A 26,131-nucleotide genomic window follows, 5' to 3' on the forward strand; every position below is an offset into this window, starting at 1 on the left:
TCTGCTGTATAAGCGCAGCAGGTTTGTTGAGCCATCTTTCATGGTCTAATTTGATTTTAAAAAATCTAATATAAAATAACTTTTTTTGTTTTTCAATAATTAGATTGATGTGGTAGGGTTCAATCTGATGCCTAAAGCTCAATCTTTGTTTGAGTGTGTTCCCAAAATTAGCGGAGCTATCCGTGAACTTGGCCCCTCTCCGAGATTGTTTACTGGAACCTGTTCAGGGTGGGGAAGTTCATAACAGGAAGAGGGCACAAAATCTAGTTCTGCCCAATGTCCCATACAACTCCGACCTGGGTCATTTCACATTATGTGAAAGACGTATCGTTTGCAGGTCGCTGCTACTTTTCCACACTTGAAACACTAAATTCAGCCTCCGTTCGAGTTTTGAGTAAGTATACACCGGCGAGTCTGAAAAGGACCGAACCATCCGCGCCTACTTTGCGGGGGTCACCTTTACATTAAGTCGATAAACTAACAAAATAAAATATAGACAACAAAAATATCTTGAAACTCCACGAAATCTATATTGGATATTTAAACAAATAGACGTGGTTTTAAACCAGTGTCAAACCTGTATTGGTTTGTTTTAATGTTAAAAGGCAATTCGATAATGGTTCCTCCCCGCCGCTGGCACAGCGCTGCAGTTTTGACTGACGGGCGTCCCAGTGAGGCGGTTGAACTGGTTGTCAAGTTAGCTGGTGGGTAAGTGGCTCGGTTTAGTTGGCATTTATGTGCTTTGTTTGACTACCTCTTTACTCTTTCACATTTAAAATGCGATTAGTTTGTTATTTAAAACCGTGTCAGGTTAACAAGGAGTCTGAAACTAGTTGTCTCGTTGTCCGCCGCTGTTCGTTAGTTACAGTTTAGGCGAGTGGAAAACTTTTAACAGGCAGGAGTCAGAGCAGAGTCGGTGTTATAAGTGGTGAGGATGAGGGAGTCTGTCCTTTGTTGTTGCCCGGAGCTTGGAGCTGATTAGGCGGAGGAAGTTTCAGATTCACAATCTGAGTTGATCGGAGAGTTTTCCTGTTCTGTGATGGCAGGTAGACCTTTGTTCTACCCTCGGGTTAGAGTTCTTCTTCTGTCTCTGTTTACAACAGGAACGTTTTTGTTGCATTCAGTTCAGTATCTCTGAAGGACTCAACAGCAAACCTATAATTTAGAGTCCCCTGCCCTGAGTGAGGGCAATTATAGGTCTGGAACAGAGTTCAGTATGAAGTTAAACTGTAACTGGATTCCTGCATTGTTGAAAAGGGTTGTTGTTTTTGGTAATTGTCAACAGATGCTTGGTTAGGATGATAGAGCACTGTAGCATCGGCGGGCTAGATAGATAATTGTTTTATTTATTTATTTATTTTTTAAACTGGCTTTTTATGAGCATCTGATTACACTGTAACAGAATGATAATCCCATTGAGCTGTGTGTACTTGACTTTAGACGTTGCAGCATGAAAAAATGTTGAGAAAGAAGATCATGAAAATACCTTTTATCTGTGTCATATGCATGCTCCTGTGTGTGTTTTAAACCCTGATGCTCTTGGGTCTTTATGTTGCTCAGTTTTCAATCTGTATTGTGCAAAATGTTCTGATCCAACATCTCAAGAAAACTGCTAAGTAGATATTGAAGCTTTCAATAAATGGCAGCGATGCACCGATCAGGTTACTCCTGGTGATGCCGATATCCGTCTCCTCTTCTGTTAAACTGGTCCCAGTGCTAAGCTGAAGACAGTAGCATAAGCATAGTATCAGCTCACTCTTTCTCATCTTCATGTTGTGATATTACTTGTCCTGAAGTTTAGGTAGATCACTGCGCTGCGCAGAGAGCTGAGCTCACAGATATTTGCTGACATTCACAAACATAATTTCCGACTCAGTTCTTCAGCAGCGTCTGCCTTTTGATGCCACCAGGAGATTTTGTGCTTTTAGCTCCTGTTCTCCAGCAGTGCCGCAGATCCTTTGACTGTGATTGTGAAGCATTCAAAAGCACAACTTATTGCTAAAAATAAGTTCTTAAGAATAAATCTGGGAATGATAGGGCTTCTGTTTGTGAAGATACTGAGATAAATAATATGTATTGTGTATTTAAACTGTCTCCTTGCACTGTGATTATCCACAAAAAGTGAAAAAAAGAGAGCTCTGCTTAAGCACCGGAACCACTTTGGTAGAAATGCCCCATGATAGGGCTTTGTTTGGCAAAAATAATAGCTACATACAGAAGATGATGGTCATCTTCTGTATCCTAAGAGCAATTTCCAGTCAAAATTAATTCCTCAACTTTTAGGTAATAACTCTATAAATATCAGTCTAGAAATGTCGTTTGCTTGGATAGCTGGATCTGTTAGTAGTTTTTCTAAGTACTGTGGGAACTGATTGACTTTCTAGTTGTCTAAAGCGGTCAGAGTTTACAGGACAGATGACTTCGAACTCCTTCCTTTTCTTTAGCCTCATGCTGCTGACTAAATTCCTTTTGGTTTCTGTCTGGATAATAAACATACTTATGATGCAAGGGATTGATCTTTAGTCTACATTAATCCACTCAAATGGATGTTTTGCAGCTTCCAAGAGTTTTTTTTTTTTTCCGTCACATTCGTCTGAATCCAGCCTAAACTCTTATCTGTGTTTTGTGGTCGACCACTCCTCTCTTTGTTTCAAGTATATTTAATTTGGCAGGAGAAGAGCTCAACTTTGACTCATTGTTCATGCGCTGTGTCCCACTCCCACAGTATGTGCCTCTAACTGTACCGTCTCAAGAGGACCGTTATGTCTTGAGCTGCACAGAAAATGATCGGAATATGGAGAGGAAAAAAAAGTGCAACATGATCCTAGAAAAGTCTGGTAATGGGGAAAAGCCTGCTTGTGAGAGAGAGGGTACGGTAATAGGGAAAATCTGTTGGCTGTAGCTTGTTGTAACTGGACTTTACACAGAAGAAAAACAAGTTTCAGAAGGACATTTTCAAACTGTTTGGATATATTCCTGGTCGATATTCAGAGCTCCACCAATGCATGTGCGCTGTGTGAACTTTAATTACTGAGGACTCAACTAGCAATACCTGCACCCTGAGAAAAGGGCCCGGGTCTTTGTTTTATCTCACAACATTCATACATCGCGCATTGAGCACTGTGTGCATGTTGCCATTATGACAGGGAAAGTTACTTTTTATTTATATAACAACCTGTGACTGAACACTTTAAAAGGCTGTTTGTACTGTTTGTATTAGCTATCTTAGTGTGTAGCAGTGTTGAGTACAATGTACAAGTCACATCTTGACCTGAGTATTCACTCACTCTGCCTTGCAAGACTTCTCTAAATCTATGAGATTGTGAGGACGTTTGTTTGCACCCTACCCCTCGTTAAGTGACCTCTTTATTTTTTATGGATGTAGTTCTGAGCTTTGACTAGACCAGGGGTGGGAACTCATGGTCCTCGAGGGTCGGTGTCCTGCAAGTCTTCGACGTCTCCCTGGTCCAACACACCTGAATCCAACGGCTGAATCACCTCTTCAGTGCAGTCAGGTTCTCCAGAGTCCTGCTACTGACCTCATTATTTGACACAGGTGTGTTGAAGTAGAGATACATCTAAAAGTTGCAGGACACCGGCCCTCGAGGACTAGGAGTGCCCACCCCTGGAATAGACCGTTACAGGACAGAAATGCTGAAAGTTAAAATCTCTCTTCAGCTTTACATCAGACCCTCCCCTCTGACTCCCAGATATTCTGACTCCAAACAGAATGGTATGTATAACAGTTCATATTTTCATCCACAAATTACAAATCGTCTTGATCCTCCAGTAAATATTCTGTTTTTTACTTTTGCTAAAAGCTGTGTACATCTGATACAACCTTTCTGGACTAGATGTTTTTGTTTAGAAAATAAATTGTTCCTAAGACTCTCAGTGAATCTGGAACAGTTGCAAGATGTCCGATGAAAGGTCTTAAATTCATGCGTCTAAAATGAAGACCTTTAAACACCTTAAATTCAATTTAAAAAGTAAGTTGAATGCTTTAAGATCATATGTCATACATCTTAAGTTTTGTCTTGACAGCTCTATTTAATCTTGTTCATTCCATGTGTATTTTCTTCTCACAGGACTTTTCTGTCAGGCAAAATATTGAGTTCCACCCAGACGATTGAGGCTCCTGCTAGTTAACTGCTAATAGCCCTTTGCTAACTTGCTAACTTTTTTTTTTTTTTTTGCATTTATTATAGATAGAGCAAATTTACCACCAGTTTGCTGGATAAAGTTTATTCATTTCTGTGGAGATATTGGTCTTAAATTAAAAGTATGACATGAAGCGGTGAAATCTGCTGTGCTCTTTGATGCTAGTTCATGTAAACAGGAAGCTTTCTGACAGGAAGAAGCTTTCTGAAAGGCAGCAGATAGGACGGTTCTTCAAGAGCTCATCAATTTTAAACTCTGTTTAGGCGGCTCCATTTTGGATAATCCCTTCAACACTAACTAGTCTTAAGTTCTGCAGCTTACACAGATTAAAATTGAATTAGTTTATTATTGTAATTCACCACCTAAACTAAACTGACACTTCCAACATGAACTCATTCACATTCATTCTCTTCAGATTGAAAAAAATAATAATTCAAATCGTATATTTTCCAGCTTTTTTACATCTGGTTCTCTATGCTTTTATGTTCACAACTTTGTATGTTCAGTATTGATGGTTAAGGTTCTGTTTTTATTACACTTAAGGGAAGGGGAGACATAAATGTCCGAATGACAATAATAGATTGGAGCATATCTTTAATGTGTAGATAGTTATAATCTAGTAATCCCTTTTTTTTCTGTTGGACTCAAAACTGCTGGCTCAACCTGCAGCTCATTCTGTTGTTTTATGATTAGTGCTTGTTAATTTTTTACTGAAGTCAATTTACCTTGTTTCAATTCAACATAATTTTACTTCAGTAATCAAAGGAAATAAAGCGCATGTGTTATATGTGAAGCCGAATAATAAATTTATGGAGGAGATTTATTCTCCTCTAATGTGGTTTTCAGAAAATAAAGACATGAGAAATCAAAACTTCTTTAGAGAATAACAAACCGTTGCAAATTCACACGATGCAAATATCTGTAGTTTTTATTTTCCACCAGGTTTAGCTATCGCTAATTATTAAAACAAGTGTGAATTGATGTCAGTGTTGGTAGGACGAAGTGGCTTTGGTTTATTAGAGTCCGACATTATTTTGAGTAAGCTTTTATTTATTTACTATTAGACAAAGGTTAAGTAGGGTACATTAATTAGCATAACTCCATTTTTACCTGGGATGTGTGATTGATAGGAGCGGAGCAGGGTGTAGCTGCATGCACATTTATTTATTCTACACCTAATGAGCATCTGCACCTGACTTTCTTTCCTTCCTCAACAAGCTACTTATTCCTTTTTTTTGGAAAAGTGGAACTAGACACAGCTTTTTCATGCAAATTCATTTGTCTTTCTCTGTGTATGCGTCGCAGGCTTATTAAAGGTATAATAAAAGTATTATGTAAAATTACCTTTTATTTAGCTGTACATTATGCTATATATTTTTCCCATATCAGAAATATATAGACAACACAGAGTGTTGCCTTAATTCTTTCATGCATGTTTGATAAATCTTTCAATCTCACACGTCTGTGCAAAACGCGCCTTTGAGACGCAGCTCCTCTTTGGAGGCGGTCTGAATTTCTTTTCGGATTTAGGTTAAATATATAGATCTAAAATATTTGGTGAAAACAGCGTCCATTAACGAGTAATGTGACGGTGCATTCGAAGACTAACCAATCTGTATGTAATGCTAAATAAAGCCTCTTCCTCTTAAAAAGACAGTGTCATCAACAATTTCTCAGGAAGAAATTGCTGATAACAATCTCTTAAGAAGGTGTCAACAACTTCTTCTTCTGTTTCAGAATAAGAAGGTGTCAACAGCTTCTTATTCTGAAACAGAAGAAGAAGTTGTTGATGACACCTTTTTAAAAAAGAAGAGCCACCCTATTCCAAATAAAATATATCTTTATTTCAAAAGTTATTGTGTGAAGTGTAAGTTCCAACTTGTTAATTACTCTGAATCAGAAAGTACCTAAACCGAAATACTCTGTCTGGTCAAAACTGGTATCAGAACATGCCAGCAATTGTTTAAAACAGGAAAGTTACTTCCTCAATTTCTGTCTGAAACATCTTATATACCAACTCAGATTAGTAATAAGTAATGTAAATGCTATTTGTTTTCAAACTCAACACCAGACTCACAAAATTCCTTCACAATACTAAGAAACTAGTAAACCTGCTGTAACTTCGTTTTAGAGCAGGTTATGTCGTAGACTAACACAAAGCATTTAATTGTGAAGTGGGAGGAAAATTACACCTCACTTTTATTTGTATTTATTTATTTTATAAATAAATTTGCATGGGCTGCACAGTGGCGCAGTTGGTAGAGCTGTTGCCTTGCAGTAAGAAGGTCCTGGGTTCGATTCCCGGCCCGGGATCTTTCTGCATGGAGTTTGCATGTTCTCCCTGTGCATGGTGGGTTCTCTCCGGGTTCTCCGGCTTCCTCCCACAGTCCAAAAACATGACTGTCAGGTTCATTGGTCTTTCTAAATTTTCCCTAGGTGTGAGTGTGTGTGTGAATGGTTGTGTGTCCTGTGTGTCTCTGTGTTGCCCTGCGACAGACTGGCGACCTGTCCAGGGTGAACCCGCCTCTCGCTCGGATCATTAGCTGGACATAAATACCAGCAACCCTCCCGACCCCATTAGGGACAAAGGGTTAACAGAAAATGGATGGATGGATAAATTTGTATTATCCCCCCTCTACTCCAGTTCCCCAAAATAAAATCCTATCAAACCCACTAACTTTTTGGTCTTTTTAAAGATCAAAAAGTTATTGTAACGTTGAGTGTTAGTCCTCGGTTTTTTAGACCTATTGTCTGCACAAACACTTTTTTTCTCCTTCTCGAAAGCATCTTTTGATAATGGTTCTTGTAAGGAGATTTTATTGATCGTTAATTCACGTCTGGCCTCAGTTTTCTTGAATCTTAAATTCCTCACTAACGCTTAAGTTCACATCTGCGATGCATTTAAGCAACAGGGCATATTCTCTCTGCATGTTTGATGAAACCTTTAATGGAGCTGTAACACCTAAACAAAGCCAGATTTATAGCAGAACGACTTATTCTGTCCAAATTTCCCACAAAAGAAACTCTTTCCAGTTGGCCGTCATCGTTCTCTCATGAATATTCACTTCTGTGGCGGCGACTGCCGCTCTCAGCCACAATAGATCCATTATCGGTCTGGACAAAGTGACGCAAGACACAAACATGAGTCATTATCATCATTCTTATCACAGAGGATTCTGTGATAAGAATTGTCTCTGCTGTGTCTCAGCAGAGACAAAAAAAAAAGAAAAAGACATTTAGAGCTTTAAACCAATATCTACTTCCTTTAAGTGGTTACACATTTACTTTTGTTACTTCTGTTCCACAAATATGTAGAGACACCAAAGGTGGTTGACGTGAAGTCAGTCTTTTCTGTTTGTTTTTGTTGGTAAAACCAGTTGAGGACAAGCTGAGACACGACCGAAGCCCTGGAGTGAAAAGAAGACTGTTGGCTTTTTTTTTTCTTTTTTTTCTTTTGCTCCAGTGTACTTCAAGCACACATCCTCCTCTAACATTTTTTGCTCCTCCTACAGGTTAGGAAAAACTGAACGGCATGCCGGGAGTGGAGTGCGGGTCCGATCAAGTGTGGGTGTGAGAGAAGAAGAATGGCTCACAATGTTAACTTCGACCTGAGTCACCCCGGAGTGGAAGCCGGACTGGAGTAAGCCTAATCATTGTTCTTTTCATTCATTTTGCCGTTGAGTGTCTTTTTTTTATTTTTTATTTTATTTTCCCCTTTGGTTTCTCATGTTGGGTCTTGTTCATTCACGCTGTCTCAACAACAACGCCTGAGAGAAAGAAGAGAAAAGATGAAATGTAAAGGAGGGACATGTTGAACTCTCTCCTGGTGATCTGTTGTTAACATCTAGTTTATTGTCCGTTCCTGGAAGAAATGCAGTTTTCACAAAGCTGTGCTTGAAAGCGTTTCCTTCTTGTGGTCTCTGTATAGAGAAAAAAAAACAAACAATAGACTTCAATGGAAATGGACTTTTATTAACAAATGGAACAACAGATGGCCCCGTTTACAGTGCATCAAGAAGGAGGACCACATAAACACTCAACACTGTAATCATTGCATTTTCCACCCAGGGGGTTTCTGATTCGTTGTAGTTTATCTGCAGTATTTCTACTTGCTTCCTGTTTTCAAAGGACCCACCAATGTGTACTGAAACATCTGGACTGTGCTCAACTCACTGTATTTCACTTTTAATCCATGTGCTCCTCTGGTAGAAGCCCAGCAGACGAGGAAGTTGTTCATGATTCGTTCAGCCAGCTGATTGAAGAAGAGAGTCAGAGGGAGGGGCTGCCTGATGCCATCGAGCTGCAGCATCAGCAGAGGAATCCAGAAGACGAGGGCCCAGGTACTCCATTAGATATTATTCATGCGAAATGAGAAGGAAATTAAAGGGGATACAATTATCAGTTGCCACTTTGTCTTTATAATTGCAGTCCTGCTTGTGTATTGAGAAATATGCAAAAACCTGATCAGAAATGAAGACAAGAGAGCTGAGAAAACGGCTGAAGTTGCTTTAGAGTAATGGCGTTTTGCTTAGAACAGCAAACTTGTGCATCAGAGCATAAAACATCAGAGGCCGACCTAGAGGAAAATAGTTTTCAATCACTTCAAGCTACTGCTACACATGTGATTGACGGGAGGGAAGTAAACAAAGTCGACAGAGGCGATCAAACGTTCTCTCCTTCATTTGGCCGGTTTACCTCAGACACAGAAACAATTGAGACCCAGGAGGAACATCTGGTGGATTCGGTGGGATTTGCCCAGATAGGTAGAAAATTTGTGCTGACAGAGGAAAAATAATCCATGATTAATTAGTATTTTCTCACTTTATACACTTAATGCTCCCAACGACTGCAGTGGCCCAAGTGCTATCTGTTGACTTCCTGCTCAGTCAGTCTGCCGTGACCTTCGGCTTTACGGTCGTTCACACCAAATACGTTTTGAGCGTCAGGCCCATCTGGTTTACATTCGAAGTCAACGTGGAGGTGCGTCAAAGGCCTCCGTGGCGCGTTTCGAGCGTCTAGCACAGCGCGATTTGAACCGTTTGGTGCGTTTGAATGTAAACTAGATGCACCTGATTCTCAAAGCACGTTTGGTGTGAACGCACCATTAGGTTTTCAGTTCCTTAAAATCTAAGATTCTTATTGTTTCACGGTCTTAAAGCAAAAAAATTTTTCAGCAGAGACTGTTTTTGGTGGGTGAGCAGAAATGTGTCCTCCACCACTGAATATCATTCATGTTTTCTGCACGGATGATGTTTGTAACAAGAGTCTTAAATCCCTCCGCTTTCTGTCACCAAAAAGCATCCACACGTCCATTCAATATATTTCCCCCCAAAAAAGTTATTTTTGTACACAATGAAAGCAATCTTTCGTGCAATTACCCTGTCAGACGTTTTTCATTCTGACTAATATTATTTGATGTATTTGCTCTTTTAAAATCAAAAGTCTTCTTTTCTCAGCGTTGCGTAGCAGTTCGTTCACTGTGTGCACGCGTGCGTCTACTCTGACAGACAATGTGGCGTATGAGGATCGGGGACGGAGGATGGGAAGTGATGACACTGGAGAGGAGGAAGGTGAAAGACAAACGGACTCTCTGCTCAAAGATCGCTGGTCGTCAGCCACCCTGAAGATCCTCTCCTCCATGCCGAGCCGCACCATCGGTCAGTACTGGTAAAATAAGTTCACAACGACGGGAGTTTTTTAGTTCCTCTGATGAACTGAGAAGAGACGGTTCTCACATCCCTGATTGTAAATAACCTTTCTAAAACTGTGTCTCCTCAGCAGCATTTAAATGTGGTAAGACAAAGTGTTACACTGTGCCACCGTCACACCCAGCCTCAGTATGGTGAAACCTGATAAAGATGCAATGGCTCTGTGTGGTTTTTTTTTTTTTTTTATTGTAAGTGGCTGTGGTGTGCAAACACACATTAAGCAGTGCTTTGTATCGCCCAGCCCAGCCGGTGATAAGAGTTTCTTCTCCCTTAATTGCTTAATTCACGATAAGTACTCAAGCTGGCATCGCCGGTGCCACAAGATGTACATTTAAGAGAAGAATGGACGTGTTGCAACTGAGCAGAGTTTCACGAGGAAGCAGTTTGCCTTCCTATCAGATGGTGCAGCATGTTTTCAGAGATGGTTTGATAGATGTGTTGGTTTGTGCAAAATGATCTCATTGTGTCACATGTTACAATTTGTCTTGTGATCATTTGGTTTGATTCCTCTGACTTTTTTGTTTTGTTGTATTTTTTATATGTATTCTACAGCCCCATCTAAGTAATTGACAATATATTCCAGTTTCACTAATTCAATTCAAGGAGTTAAGCTTATATTATGAAATATGGATTTATTAAAGTTTTATTTTATTTATTTCTGATCATCTTGACCGTTGTTGTTCAAAGTGCCATATTTGATTCAAGGATTCTTGCAAAAGGAGCCTCAGACAGCTATAGAGTGTCTAACCTGCACAGCAGGAAGACATTTCTGTATCAAACATACCCTATTTTTATTGGCCTGATCAAATATAACTGAGAAGTGACATAAAAATTATAAATTTTACTATCTGGATTGAAAAATAGAAGATAATAGGAGTTTGACCTGAGTTTTGGAGCTCAGTCATCTCAGGACGTCCAAGAACATCTCATTAAAATATTCGAACCGACCAGACTAATTTGTCAGAATAAAAGCTCTTCTACTTTTTATCAAGCTCACGTTGCTGTATTATTATTATTTCGTTTTTGTTGGTCTGACTTAATGTTCTGCATGTATCCTAAATGTTTTTTTTCATGATCTGTACGCTGAAAATCATCATAAAGGTTTGATAACGTCAGTCTGTGCAGTTAATCTATGAAATGTTTCACTTATGGAATATAGTTACTAAGATAAATGAATGTTTTAGCAATAATCTAACGTTTTGAGTTGCACCTGTCGATATGTTGTTCCTCCATATCAGAGCAACTCGGCTAAGGCGGTTTGAGCTCTGGGTGCTTCCCTGGAGACATCTTCCTGACATGCACCAGTGGGAGATGGACTTTGAATAGCCCCAGAGTTATGGGGGAGATTTCTCCCGGCTGTCATGGAAACGGCTCGCTGTCCCTCTGGAGGAGCAAGACAAGCTTAATATAACACATGGGAGAAGTCAGACATTCTCGGTTGACACCGCTGCTTCCCTCTCTACTTGCATAAGCATCCATAGAAAGAAAATTTATCCCAGAATAATCTTTTTTTACATTGTTGCAAATGTGAGATGACTTTGATTGAAACGCGATGACGTATTACGCCACACGCTGAAGAACCGGATCATTTTCATCCTGCAGGCCGCAGCCAGGGGGCCATCCTCTCTCAGTACTTCAACAGGACCACTGGGCTCCGGAAACGCACGCAGAAAAGGGCGTCCATCAAAGACTTCTCTCGCTCCGCCAGACCCAGCATACGGGGCTACGGCGTGGAGGTGGACACTACAGACTCAGCAGGTGCAGAAACGTGTCCGCTGATTAAACCGTTTGCCAGAAATGAGGCGTAATGACCTGTAAAACGGCCCTGCTGGATGTGTTGCAGAGAAGAAGCAGGAGCGGCTGGTCAAAAACCTGCAGGACTTGTCGGCGGTTGACCGAGTGAGGATGCTCAAAGAAATGCCTCTGAATTTGTCTGAGAAAAAAAGCCTCAGGTACATTATTATCATTATTATTAATATTATTGCTTTTATCGCTCCATTTTCTTGCTGATGAATCTGTATAATTTTCACTTCTGTCTCTCATCAGGAGGTTGACGTTGAAAATGACCAAGCAAACACGTTCCAGCCGTAACCTTCGCTGCTGCAGTTATCTGAAATTTCACATCATTTTAGTAAGTAACCTTATTAAAAGTAAAATTGTTACATTGTTTCTCCCCTCACTTGTCAGATGTAACCTCAATATAAACATGGTGACACACATACAGCATCTTGCAAACGTATTCATTCCAATTTTACTTCACTTTTTTTCAATTAACTTTAACAAACTTCTCTACATTCCTCTGGATCTTTACTTGGTAGACCAACCGGAAGTAATTTGCCCTTATGAAAAGGAAGCGCTCTGAAAAGCTTAGGGAACATTTCCCTCCCATCTATTTGTGTGTTTGTGTGTAACTAGTGAGTGTTTCTGCCATCTTTGTCCTTCTGGACACTAGAATTTTTGCCCGTCCGTCTTTGCAGAATGACTCAAACTCAAAATGGACGGAGCAGACACTTGAGCTTCAGCTTTCGTCTCTTTCCAAAGATTGTCATTCATTCGGTTTTAAATCTGGACTTTGACTGGACCATTTTAACACACGAACATGCATTGAGCTGTTGTTTCATCATAGCTCTGACTGTGTTTGGGGTCATTGTACTGTTGCACTTCTTTCCACTACACCGGGCTGGTTTCCTGTCCATTCTGAAGAATGATGGGTGATGGGTGTGAAATGGTCATTTTCCATTACGTGTAGTGTTTTGCACGCCAGCCAGAGGTTTGTTTTCAGCAACAAACTTTCACAGCTCAACCCCTCCATAGGAAGATGCTCATTTTAGTAATGCACACTATTGATATATCCATAATTTATGTTCTAAACTGCTTGCTGAACATTGTGTGCTTTACGTGGCCTAATAAGAGTGTGTGTGTGTGTGTGTGTGTGTGTGTGTTGGTGCAAGATGCTGCTGCAGACACTGTGTTGTTCATTCCTACAGCAGGAGATTCACTTAGAAAGTTCAGTGGCGAAAGCACGGCTCTCGCTATCAGGTCCTGAAATGAGTTGCTGCGTCCAGAAACCTCATTTGGTCGTTACGATTGTTTTCAAATAAAAAAATCATCTGCATTAAAAGGTGACTGTTTATTGATTCTGTTTTCTTGGCATTCTTATGCATTACTATTAATTCTGCATTTGATAACAATAGCAAAAGGGAAAATCAAGACAGATGTCCAGTACACAGACAACCAACATGCTGAATAATTGTAAATTCCTGCATAATCTGCTATGTATAAAACACTGGACAACTTACTACTCCAGGTTTTATCAGTAAACTACATCAGAATAAAAGCACTTATGAGATTTCACTGTGAAATATGAGTGTTGCAGCATAGCGTTGTCAATGTTCAGCAAATGTATTAAGAGGTGAAGTTGTGAGGGAAAATAAAGCCAAGGAGGTGAGATGATGGATAATGCATTTTAAAAATATTCTCCAACCTTTCCCAAAACAAATGTACCTTCTACACACGGTGTATAAAGAAATCTTCTGAAAACAGGAAAAAAAAGTCAATTCTTTCCATCATATTTAAATCATTTCTCTTGGTTTGCCATCGGATATCAGTGGGTGTTTCCTGTAGGTGCTGCTGTGCGAGCTTTAACTCTCCAAACCACATTCACACGTACTCTGTTTTAAATCACCACATTGATTTTAACTTGCCTCTGTTTCTCCATCTCCTCTCAGGCCCTGAGGCACAGCTGGTACAGCTGTTTATCCTTCCTGCACTCCCTGCATCTGTGGCAAATGCCGCTCAAGAGAGTCAGCGGGCGCTTCGGCTCCGGGGTCCTCTCCTACTTCCTGTTCCTCAAAACTCTCCTCTTCTTCAACGTGTTCCTTTTTCTGGTCCTGGGTTCGTTCTTGGTGGTTCCGCAGGCGGTGTACCCCCCGGAGCGGCTTGAAAACAGAACGTCCTTCACTGGACTGGAGCTCCTCACCGGAGGGGTAAGCAGTTCGAAGGAGCAATTCGCCAAACCTCCCATTAGTTCGCTAGCTTTAGTTCACTAAGCTCCACAGACAGCCGCAACTAACAAACATATTCATAATTTCAACAGCGCGGACTTCCTTGTTAAGTAAAGTGATCATTTCCCAGAGGTTCCACCCTGACACATAATTGATATTGCAAGATCAGCTGAGGATTGCAGCACTGGCGGCTTGTTTCATGTGTCTGAAAGTATTCAGCAGGCCCCAGCGGGGTGCCGCATTTCTTTAAACCTAAAATAAGTTGAAAACGTACAACTGGAGCTGGATTTGTAAGATATTTTGCTACATAAGTCCTGTGAAGTCCTCGTGACATTTTTCCGTTCAAATTAGTGGATATTTAGTTTGCTACAGCGTTGACTCTTGAGCTAATTTAACAAAAATTTTAACTGAGCTCGGCTGATTTTTGTTTCCTTAATGGATTTGAATGTAAGCAGTGCAATATGTTGATGCTTAATGTGAGCGACTGGGTTTGAGCCCTGGTTACACTGAAACCACTTTCCTGCCTAAAAGGTGAATATCTAAGACACCGCAGGTAAAATAATGCATTACAGAGAGGCATAATATGTAAATAAAAATAAAGACAATGCTTTTATTAATGCAGAAGATTGTTGAGTAATCCACAGTGGTGGAGATGTAATATTTTAGCTGCATTTAAGCGACATAATTAGACCTAATCTAATGTTAACAAGACCGTCTCCTAGTTTTGGTCTTTCCATGACTGCTACAGTTTTTCCTCCTCATTTGTAATTGCTCCCACGACTTCTTTAAAACGTTGGACTTTGCTCTCGATCGTCCTTCACTTAAAAATGTTATCACCATGGAGGATGTGGTACATGCAAAGTTGATAGAGTGCCGGTACGTTTTTGCATGGTTATCTCATCAAAGTGTAAAATTTCCTGTGTTGATCAGAAATCTCCTGTGCGAGTCAGTGGAAACATTTTGAGTTAAATTAGTCACTTTTGGTGCAAAAATAAAGCTTGAAAGGTTCTGTCTGAATCGCATTTGTTCTGCCTTAGGGCTACTTCTCTAACACCCTGCTGTACTACGGATACTACAGCAACCACACACTGCCGAGCTGTTCCAAGAATAACACCTCCAGTCCTCCAAGACCGGAGTGTGACTCAAAGTCCCTGTCCTACAACATGCCGCTTGCATATTTCTTCACAATCGGACTCTCCTTCTTCATTACATGCATCATCCTTGTGTACAGGTGAGGTTTTTTTTTTTTTTTTTAATGAAATACTGGGAATTTATCTTGTAAATTAACACAGAGACTTAAATATTTGCATTTTATTTCCGGAAAGTATGTCAAAGTCGTTTGGTCAGAGCTTCAGGATCGACAAGTCCAACGGCATGTTGGCCATGAAGGTCTTCTGCTCGTGGGACTTTAAGGTCATCAAGAAAAGCTCGGTCAAGCTGCTGTCTGAAAACATCTGCACCCAGCTCAAGGTACATGCAAACTCACTTTGTTTATAAAATCGCCTCCTTTTCCTTCCTCCCTTCCTATGCTGTTATTTAAAGGGTTGATAGGAGTGTGATGATCTGTCACATTCTTCTTCGGCCTCCGTCACCGTTTCCTGTTCTTGCTTTGTGTTGGATGTTAATATTTCACCACTCCCAACTTCGTCTCCCTGTAGGAGCTGCTGGGAGAAGCACATCACAGTCGCACCAGGAGTACAACCTTAGACAAGTTGATCAAACTGATGATTCATGGCCTGGGTTGGACTCTCTGCATTGGGGCTACCGCTGGATGCGTGGTCGGGATTTACTACTTCTCAGATTATATGCACAAAGAAGTAAGGTTGAGTGGATTTGCTTTTTTTTTTTTTTTTTGTTTCACTGTCCCACTTCTGCTATGTAGGCAAATCAGTCACACAAACCGATGATTTTCGTTATTTACTGTTTTATTGATACTGCCCCCAAGTGGTTGCATGAAGGATATATTTAAATATTTTGGCAATTTACTTAGCCTGACATGCAGGAGTTAACTTTCACATTTTGTGTGTGTTTTATAAAGGTTTTATATGACAAACACAAAATGGAGCATAATTGTCAAGTCGATAAAGCTTGGTTTTGTAGTTTAGTGAACAAAAATCTGGAGAGTCTAAATTAATAATTTGTAGAAAATCTTTCACTACAGTTACAGTGGGAACTGTTTTGGTGTTTATCACCTTTTTCATCTAGAAGGAGGTTATTCTTCCTGCCAGAATAGCTCAAACTATTAGTTTTTATTACGTTCTGGACTTTGATTTAAATCCAGACTTTGCCCAGGACATTATATTACAGTCATAGCTTCACATGTTTAGTGACTGTCCATAAAACCCAAAAAGAGACCTCAAGAGTAATCGAATAGTCACTTGATGCATCGTGGGTTTGTGGCACAAAAAAAGGTCAAAACATGAAGTTCTGTGGTAGATTTATTCAAAGTTGGCAGGCGAACATATCTACATATTTCTATGTTATGTTCAGCTCCATCCAACTTCCTCTCAACTCTGACCATCTTTCTTGTCCCTGCTGAAGAAAAGCATCCCCACAGCATAGTGCTGCCTGGTGTGAAATCCCAGTTTGCCGCTACACCTGCTGCCAAAAAGTCCAGTTTTGGTCTAATTTCACCTAAAGCATGTATCATTTACCTTCCCTCCTTCCACAACTTTGTGTTGGTCTGCCGCTTAACATGCACTGACTTTGGCGGCTGCAACGTAACAAACGGTGAAAATATGGACACTGTATGTCACATTAGCTCTGACCTGTAATCAAAACTACTAATTCAAATCTGTAAACGGTTGTATAAAACTTTTTTTAACAGATGAATCTATGCGTCTGAATGGCAGTGAGACAAACACCTCGTAGTAACTTTCTCCATCTTATCTGCCTCTCCACAAAAAGCAGCAGGAAAGTTGGCAACATGATTCCGGGGATCCAGGGTTATTAAAAGAAGCCAGCCTCTTGGCTCTGCCCGTCCTCGTCTCCTTCATCAACTTGATGTTACCGATCCTCTTCCAGTTCACGGCCTGGATGGAGAAGTACGATTCTCCATCTCTGCGCACGTTTGTTTCACTCAGTCGGTAAGAGGAGTGGGATTCTTGTCGAGCCCTGTCGCAGCTGTTTCAGTGCTAAGAGAACATGAGGCATCTTTGGAGCCGTCTGTTGTCTGTGTTTTATAGAAACTTGATATTGAAAGTGAGCGTGCTCGGAGTCCTCTGCTTCCATTGGTTGAAACGGGTGGCTGGCAGCTCCAGTGATAACAAGGTAACTTTATCGGAGAGGGACTGCTTTCAAGAAGGACGATCCTTTTGTTTCTTCTTGCAGAGGAATGCGCTGCTTATCCTGCGTAATTTCTGTTCTGTAGACATTCAAGTGCTGGGAGAGTTTTGTCGGTCAGGATCTTTATCGCTTCCTGACCATCGACTTCATCTTCACTCTGCTGGCCACCCTGTTTGGAGAGCTGCTTTGGAGGTGGGTCGATTTGTTAACGGCTGAATTTTCTTAATGCTGCTTTTTAAAGCATATCCGATTCCAGCAACCTTTATAATCCAAGAACCTCCTGCTGAATATTTTACTAGAGTTGCAATAAGCACACCTCCAGTGCTGGTGGTCAGGCTGCAAATCATCCAAAAGGCTGAAGGTCATACGAACAAGTTAATATTTTATTATCACAACCTGCAAGAAGAAACCGTGATTTAAGAAAGTTAATCTATCAATTAAGAGAGCATCGCCAGTTTATACAATTGTAGAGCGACGTTAGCACATGAAGCTAATAAGCTTCATGTGACCAGATGTAAAAAATAAAGCAAAATAATGAAAATTAAGATAAGATAAGATTTATTTGTCATTGTCATCATCAGATTACAACGAGATTGAGACCGTGCTTGACTCGAGTTACAGTGCAGGTTATATACACATACACAACACACAATATAAATATACATACATAAATAGATGAAAAATCAAACACCACAAAACGAGAAATAAATAGACATCAGAAGATGGTTGCAGCGCCTGGAGGTGTCGCAGAGTAAACAGAATTTACATTTTTAACAGAGTGGCGTCAAAAGCAGAAGTTCTTATGCCTTTGAGTTTAGTGCCATAATTGCCATCGGGTAGAAACTGTTTTTTTAGGCGATTTGTCCTGGTTTTTATTGCTCTGTACTTCTTGCCTGATGGCAGCAGCTGGAAGAGACCATGGCCAGAGTGTGAAGAGTCATTTAAAATGTCCATAACTTTGTTGCGGCGCCTGTAAATCTGTTCCATGGTGGGGAGGGAGGCAGCCTGTGGTTCTCTCTGCTGCCCTGACAACCCTCTGGAGCACCTTGTTGTCTGAGGATGTGCTGCTGCCATACCAGACACACAAACTGTACGTGAGCACACTGTCTATGGAGCAGTGATATAAGGCCTGCAGCAGGTCTGAGGGGAGACAGTTCTTCTTGAGGATTCTCAGACAGTACAGTCTCCGCTGTGCCTTCTTCAGCAGCTCCTTGGTGTTGGTGCTCCAGGTTAGCTTGTCCTCCAACTCCATGCCCAGAAACCTGAACACTGGGACCCTCTCCACACAGGTCCCACTGATGGTGAGAGGCTGGATGTCCGTTTTGTTCTTCCTGAAGTCGATCACCAAAATTAACTAACTCTTGATCACAATATGATTGTACATCGTTGTTCCCAGAATCCTTTGCTACAAATGATCAATCATTCCTGAAATGAATGGTACATTATTGCATTCTGGGCAATTAATGTTTATTTTCTTTTTCTTTTTAAAAGGCAACTAAATTATTAGTGTTATTTCTAATATTGTATAAATGCTGTGGAATGTGACAATTTGATTGTTAGAAGAGATGATCGATAACCAAAACAAATAGTTAGCTGAAGCCCTAAATATAATATTAATTATTACAAGCCATAGTAATGTTATCTGTTGCATTTGTTGTTTTAATTAGGATAAACTGAAGCCAAAACTAGAATAAGCAGCTTAACATAGTGGCAGTTTTCAGCACTCGCTAACTTTACATTAGCAACAGCTCTCTTTGCTTCTCTGCAGGCTATTCTCTGACAAAGTGCTCAAGCGAAACAGAAGACCGGAGTTTGATATCGCCAAGAATGTCCTGGACCTCATCTATGGACAGACGTTAGCCTGGTACCGACCGTGTTGCTAGCATATGAACACACACACACACACACACACACACACACACACAGAGTGCTGTGACGATGGTGACTGTGGTCCGTTTTCGTCTCTCCAGGTTGGGTCTTCTCTTCACTCCTCTCCTGCCTGCTGTGCAGATCCTCAAGCTGCTGCTGCTCTTCTACATTAAGATGGTATTAAACTCTACTCATTTACAGCTTTTGACCTTTCACACGTGTTTGGTATGACTCTGGGGCTGACCTCTGACCCCTCTGATCATCTGCGTTTGTGTCCTTCCTTCCCACAGAGCAGTGTGATGATGAACTGCCAGCCCCCCAGCAGGCCGTACAGAGTCAGCCAGATGACCACCATCTTCATCACCCTCCTGTGCTTCCCCTCCTTCCTCGGTGCCTCCGTCTGCGTCACATACACCATGTGGAGGTACCGCGACACGACTCGAGATGCAGCCGTCGTTATCGCCGCTGACGACGCACACCGTATCATCTATCAGTGCTCACCAATGAAGCACAGAATAGGGACTAAAATTACAGTTCCTACTGATTTTTCTTAAAACTTCCAGCTGTGAAAAAGCAAGTAGTTGCCACAAAATGGCCTCTGAGCATCACTTCAATGTTTGCTTTAATATTGCTAAGATTCTTCTTCTTAGATATAGGAGCTGGTGCTAGTAAAATTTTACCGTAATCAGCCATTTTTTTAAAACCTTAAGGAGAGGGGTCCAGTCGCCTTGAAGAAAGGGTTGTCAAGGAAATCCAGCAAGTCTCACATCTGGGTCCTAAAGAGGTTTTTAAAAAAACCTGCCCCAAATTAAAAATGGAACTAGAGCAACTTTGCCCAACAATTCAGGAAGAATTTGGTGATGGACCATGGGTGTCGCATAAAGATGGAGCAGCATGTCACAAGCACAAAAGTGATGGCAAAGAAAATCTGAGATTGAAGGAAGGACATTTTGGACAATCTCCAAAAGTCCAAGAAAATAAACAAAAAGAAAACGCAAAAATTGCGACAAACTCTGAGCAACAACTGTTGCGGTATCAATCCGATCACTTTTAGTCAAATCAACCTTTGTAAAACAACAATCTCAAAAGAGACTGTTGTTTCTGTGGTAACGGTGATGTGTGTGTAAATGCAGAAAAATAGAAACATGTAGTCATCACATTTTTTGCCTTTTTGTTCTGTCTACAGGCTCCCATCCTCAGAGTCATGCGGTCCTTTCCGTGGGAACAAAACCATGATCCAGGCGGGGAAACAAAGGATTGTTGAGCTGGTTAAAGAAAACCCCAACTTGTACTTTCTGGCTCAAGCTCACACCTATTTGGTGGAAAATCCCTTTTTCCTGTTTGTGGGAGCAGCCATCTTTCTGTGAGTTCTCACACACACTCACACCCCGTCACACCTGCACACACACACATTTAAGAACCACACCATAGCAGGATGATGCAGGCGAGCAGAGTGTACTGTTTAAACTTACATTTCTAACACGCTGTAATTATGCAGGTTGTCTAATTACACTCTGCATGTTTGGGACTTTCTGTCTTTTTCTTCCCAGCATAGTCATTTACTTCCAGAGTCAGGTGGTGGACGGCCAAAGGAAGATCATCGCTTTACTGCAGGAGCAGATAGAAAATGTAAGTGCTCTGCCTGTTCCCAGTCCAGTGAATTAGAAAGACTCAGTCATGCTCCCTGTTTTCTTTCACTACTCTGTTCAGGAGGGAGAAGACAAAAAGTTCCTAATTACTCGGCTTCAGTCCATCCATGAGCGCAAACGGACTCCAGCGAGAAATCTCACAATTCAGGTCAGTCTGTGGATCGACAGGCTTGTATGAATCCAAATAATTAATTTTCTGTTGCTGCTGTTAGGCACATTTCGACTATGGATTCCTGAACATTTAATTTCCTAGAATCGTCCCTAATTAGTTGGCAGGATGGGAGAAAAATAAAAGCCTGCTGAAAATGATCTCAAGAGTTTTCCCAGGATAAATGTTGGTTGTTCTTAAAAACATGGGATATGTAATAATCTGGGATTATTTGCAAGTCTGATTTGAATCAGCTCTGTTACAGACTTCAGAGTTTCTTCATATCGGCCTGTAATTCTGCACAACCTTAATCTGGACAGGTGGATTTAATCTGAGGCCTTTTTGCAAACAGCCCTGATCTGAGCTACAGAGTATAGAATGACAATAAAAAAAGTTCATTTCTGGTTTGTATCTTACCATGTCGTTGGATCTGTGTTGTGATGCTGTCACTTTAAGATCTGAGAGAAATATTTCCTTATTTTTACACATTCAGCTGTGGGTAATAGTAATGCAGCTGGGTTTATCAGCTCCTGACTGCTCATGCGCTGGGATTGACTAGTCTGTGCACAGCTACATAAATTACTCTTGTCCTACAATTATTATCGTACCTCCTGCTGAATACTGAAATGAACAGATTTTGATTTTGCTCACTTTTCTTGTTTTTCGCCGCCACAGGACTCTGCCTGTTAAGGCCGCTGAGCTTCTGGAAGATGAACTTCCTCAATTGTCTGAGGAATCTTCAGCCGCTGGGTTTGTAACTGAGACAAAGACTTTCATGAACTTCATGCAGTGGCGGAAGATCAATTCAACGTTTTATATGGAGCAAACTAGCAGTACGAAACCCCTGGTAAAATAAATCAGAAGAAAACATTTTATAGAAAAGAGCTTGATGCTTTATCTGCACATCGTTACTTCCGAATAAGGTACAGACACGACAGACTTTTGTGTCAGAGGACTTTTTTTGATCTGGAGGATCTGGATGTTGCTCAGTTAGCAACATCCAGATCATTTTGTATTTATAGAAGAAATATTTCGATTTCATCTCCTTTTAAAGAAGCACTTTTTCTACCAACTGTGAACTATTTTCTGTTCATCATCCAAATATTTCATTAATGTGTCATTGGTCAACTTTGGGTTTTCTGGGAGTGTTGGTGTCAATAGTTATTTGTTGTTTCTTTTGTTTTTTTTCACTCTGCTTTTGTTAGTAAATTACATTTTACTACATCGCTGTGTATCTGTATTTATTTTTGCTTAAATAGGTGAGCAGAATACAGTTTATGAAAATACCTTTTTTTTAAAAACAAAACAAAACAAAGTAATTGATCCACAAGCATACAAGTAGTTGTTACAAACATGCAAATAAAAAGTAGACTTGATATAGAAATTTCCTAGATTTGAGCAATAAAAAAATAAATAGTACAGTGAACTGTAGGCACAAGAACAGAGTTAGATTCTGTTTTTATTAGTAAATAATTCCCATAAAATAATTTTTTTACACGGAGAAAAAGCAGCATATTTAGTGAGCAGAGGAATCCGTGCCATTTCTGGCCCGCCTCGTTCCCCTGGCCACAGTATACTGGGAATGTCCACGTCAAACTGGGAATGGTTTCCAGTCCGGTGGTTTCCCGTTAGAACCCCTCCGGCTGCTGAAGACGGCTGTCATCGTTGTTTTACCTCCACATGAGGGCATGAAGTCCAGGTTATTGCGTATACTGGTGTCTCCCAAATAATCAAGAATATAAATCCCTTTTTTCTTTCCCAAGAGTGAAACTCATCTTCTGTAGAGGTATCCCTCAGAGTGATACATTTCAAGCATTCATTTCTGTTAGTTTTCCTGATTGCGGCTCACAGATTTGAAAACCCAAGATGAATTTCTCTGAAAATTTGAATGAAGCATGAGATTAATTAAAAAAAAAAATTTTTTAAATCTTTTCATGTATTGTTTTACATATTAATGGAAAGTTGATCGGAAGGAAAAACTGTGGAAGTAAGAGGAGTTCACAAACAGAGAGAAGTTAGGATTGTGAAGCAGAGTGTTCGTTCATCCTCAGAATGTATTAAATTCATTTTTCTAAAAATAAGGCATTAAAATGTTTCAACTTAATTAAAAAAACCCCAAAAACAATAAGTTGGTCTCAAATACATTAAAGTGTGTCGTGAAAGGACTATTTATTCGGTGTAGTTTTCTTTTTCTCAGGAGTTTACTATTACGTACTCAAAGCTGAATTGCATGCAGACCTGGTCACTGCGTTCTGTGACTCAAGGTGGTAGCAGCTAGCGGTAACTAGCTGCTAAAGCTAGCTCACTTTTTAACGTCCAACATGGCTCAGTGCAAATTTACCACCAGTTGGCTGGACGAAGTTCATCTTACTCATTGGCTCGCTTCTGCTGCAAACACATACAATTTATTTTAATGTCTGTCGCGATACAGGTCTTAAATTTAAGTCAAAGTGATCTTAAAAAATCTTCATTTTGATTTGCTGAAACCTGCAGAAACCCTGCTGAAGTCAAGAGTCAATGCTGCCTCTGCCAGGAAGTCATTTCATGCTTCCTTCTGCGCAATCTTTATGCCGATGCTGATTTCATTTTCCAGCACGACTCGGCACCTATCCAAACTGCCGGTGGTACCAAAAGCTGGATCAGTGACCATGCTGCAAACTCCCCTGACCTTTACCCTCATAGAGAATCTATGTAATGTCAAGACAAAGATGAATGGGCTAAAGGTCGTTATCAAAGCAACCTGACCCTCCATGCTGCGCCACATTAATGCAGTAATTCATGCAAAAGGAAACAGGAAAGAAAGAAACACTTGAAATCTATCACTGACTAACGAATGTGCAGAATGAGTTTCATTCTTTGGGTCAAGAAAATAAATTAACTTTACATTGAGACGCCCCTGTGTTATACCCGCCTCCTCTGAGTTTGGAGCATATCTATGCTGATCCCATATGAAGCTTTCCAACGGCTCAAACCTTCTGGTTTGGTTGTACACGACTTGCACGTCTTCAAAATAAACAAGGCACTTGTGACTGTGCACATTGTTCAGTTTGTCACCAAGACATCAACGTAAGAAGAGGTTCCTTTTTTTCCCCCCTCTTATTTCATCCATGTGCTTATAAAGACTCCAACAGCTACACCTGCGCTCGTTCAGCTACGACCAAGCAGCTCAGCTTCCGTTACTGAGCATGCCCAGTAGCCTCTTGGCGTCCATTCCCTGCTGCTGGGCCATCTTCTGCACGTCAAAGCCCATGTGCTTCAGGAACTGGACCACGCTCATCTCCTGTCCCGTCAGCTGGTCTCTGATGGTCGGGCAGGACGGGTTGCAGTGCGGCCAGGGGCAGCTGTCCATCAGATGAAGGGGACATCCCCTGGACGGGGGGGTCCGGTGCTTCTTCTGGCCGTGGCTGCTGTTGAGGTGCAGGGTGCTCTGGAGGCTGCGGTCCCAGCAGTGGAGCGCTCTGGGCAGGGACGTGCCTTTCACCTGGATGTCCATCCAGTACCTGCACGAGACAACGGGAAAGTTTTGGGTTTTCAACGTTTAGGAGAACTAGCCCCCCTCAGAGAGCAAATCAACAATTGCACCAACTCACTGTTACTGCATTTTAGGCAATAAAATGTCTATTTTCATATTTATAAAATGTGATTATTTACTTGCATCTTTTAATGTATTCCTAATATTGCATTAAATAGCCTTAAGTGAGGAAAATAAATATCTGTAGCCTATTTTTTTATCTGATCGATTAATTGTCATAATAATTGATTACTAAAATAATAGTTGCACTGCTCAAAAAGGGTGGAATGACGAAAATGACGACATGACGTTCTTACTTACGTCCTGGTGATGAGTTCGTGAGACAGACAGGCTGGGGCAAACATGGCTCTGCCAATCAGAAACACAGCAGCCTGTTAGAAACCATCTCCTTCTTTGGCCACTTCCTGCCTGTGAGGAGCGTTTGCAGCTCTTACGGTATGTCTCGCAGCGTGCTCCTCAGCTCCTGACCCAGGTTCTGAATGTACCTCCACTGGGCCTCGTGAAGGGGCTGCCCGGTCAGGTGGATGTTATCGACGGTCAGCTGAGCCTCGTCAAACAGCCACTGGACCACAAACACCGGGCCTGCGCGGTACAGACCAGGGGTCAGACTCCCGCTCTGTGTTTTACTGAGAGCCTCTGGGTTTGTGCTGTGACTCACTTTTCAACGTCGGGTAGACTTTATATCCCAAGAAGCAGCTCCACTCCTCCCCTACGTGAGCCTGCCTGCAGCTCTCTGGTACCAGTCCACCCCAGTACCTGCAAAAAACACAAGCAAAGTTGCCACCTCTTTGAGCCGTCACCATTTCCTCTCTGCTACGACTCCTCCGCTGACCTGACGCCTCTCTTTATGGCCTCAGTGGGGGCACAGCTGACCGTGTCCAGGCAGTCGGTGGTTTTGTACTGTTTGTTGTCCAGGAACCACCCAGAGTCGACCAGCCCCCTGACCTGCACCCCCCTGTGGCCCGCCGCCTGCAGCTGCTCGGCGACGCCGTCCACGTTCAGCAGGACGCCGGTACCGCCCGCACTGGTGACACCCAGAGAGAGTGCTCAGAGGGAGAAACTGCAGCGAGGAGGAAAAATTACAAAACAGGCCTCTGGTGAACTGACCTGCTGCCTGCCAGGAGCAGAACCTTGGCTTTGTCCAGACCTTTAGTCAGCAGCTCCTTCACCACCTCCTTGATAATCAGAGACCCCATGAAGGCATAATCACCTGAGAACATATGGAAACAACGTGATTATTCATTTCCTGACTGTCAGGCACAGGCTGGACTACTGTAGGTTTATGCATTTTCCACGGACATTGTATCACTTTATACCACAATTGAGTAAATATGTTACCTTCATATAACAAGCATGTCTTAAAATACATTTTTATTTGCAATGTGACTCCTTGAAATTGGGCCCCTGTCTCTTTAAGAAGCTCCTGCTCTTTCCGATGCCCCGATTTCATCACGTCAGTGCTCCTTTATTAAGGCTTTAACAAATGTTTTTAGAAAGCGTTGTACTGAGCTGTAGTTCATATGATGTGCTTGGCGGTTGCACATTTCCACCAGGTGTTTGCTAATTGCTGCTGCCACTAGTCTGGAGGAACTGGATGGGGCGAGAGGCGCTCTGTGAGGCTCCAAGGAGGAGTCTTGTGGAAGTAGGCAGTGCTTTGAGGCAGCCAGTGTTTATGCACTCTGACTTGTTGTCATGGGAGTTTAAAGGATTCCTCAAACATGCATGGGACACTCCAGGTATGTTTTTAATGAGGGAATAACATTGTAATGTGATTT

At 41.4% G+C, this 26,131-nt stretch overlaps 2 protein-coding genes across 7 annotated transcripts in view; one reads left to right on the forward strand and one right to left on the reverse strand.

Annotated features, from left to right (window-relative positions):
• Positions 1-22,746, forward strand: tmc6b (transmembrane channel-like 6b). Of its 6 annotated transcripts, XM_044114273.1 has the most exons (22): positions 693-708; positions 3,679-3,733; positions 7,674-7,801; positions 8,371-8,501; positions 9,669-9,818; positions 11,472-11,627; positions 11,713-11,821; positions 11,916-12,000; positions 13,598-13,855; positions 14,911-15,104; positions 15,199-15,343; positions 15,532-15,690; positions 16,781-16,959; positions 17,059-17,143; positions 17,244-17,350; positions 18,927-19,022; positions 19,129-19,204; positions 19,318-19,451; positions 20,214-20,390; positions 20,578-20,656; positions 20,738-20,824; positions 21,500-22,746. In XM_044114273.1, the coding sequence occupies exons 3-22, from the start codon at positions 7,746-7,748 to the stop codon at positions 21,512-21,514; spliced, it is 2,478 nt and encodes an 825-aa protein (XP_043970208.1). In that variant the 5' UTR covers positions 693-708; positions 3,679-3,733; positions 7,674-7,745; the 3' UTR covers positions 21,515-22,746. The 6 variants fall into 6 exon arrangements, with proteins under 6 accessions (XP_043970211.1, XP_043970212.1, XP_043970209.1 ...); XM_044114276.1 differs by lacking the exons at positions 693-708; positions 3,679-3,733 and adding an exon at positions 1-21; XM_044114277.1 differs by lacking the exons at positions 693-708; positions 3,679-3,733 and adding an exon at positions 1-21 and having other exon boundaries at positions 16,784-16,959.
• The window catches only part of notum1b (notum, palmitoleoyl-protein carboxylesterase b), a 9,138-nt gene continuing 4,829 nt past the window's right edge, over positions 21,823-26,131 (reverse strand). Inside the window, exons 6-11 of the mRNA XM_044114282.1 lie at positions 25,464-25,566; positions 25,189-25,380; positions 25,015-25,112; positions 24,791-24,938; positions 24,657-24,704; positions 21,823-24,324 (exon numbers count right to left, since the gene is read on the reverse strand). Coding sequence (XP_043970217.1) covers positions 23,991-24,324; positions 24,657-24,704; positions 24,791-24,938; positions 25,015-25,112; positions 25,189-25,380; positions 25,464-25,566 — 923 coding nt within the window. The 3' untranslated portion in view covers positions 21,823-23,990. The remainder of the gene's footprint in view (positions 24,325-24,656; positions 24,705-24,790; positions 24,939-25,014; positions 25,113-25,188; positions 25,381-25,463; positions 25,567-26,131) is intronic.

The sequence above is a fragment of the Gambusia affinis genome, linkage group LG04, assembly GCF_019740435.1.
Source record: "Gambusia affinis linkage group LG04, SWU_Gaff_1.0, whole genome shotgun sequence".
In the NCBI taxonomy this organism is placed as follows: Eukaryota; Metazoa; Chordata; class Actinopteri; order Cyprinodontiformes; family Poeciliidae; genus Gambusia; species Gambusia affinis.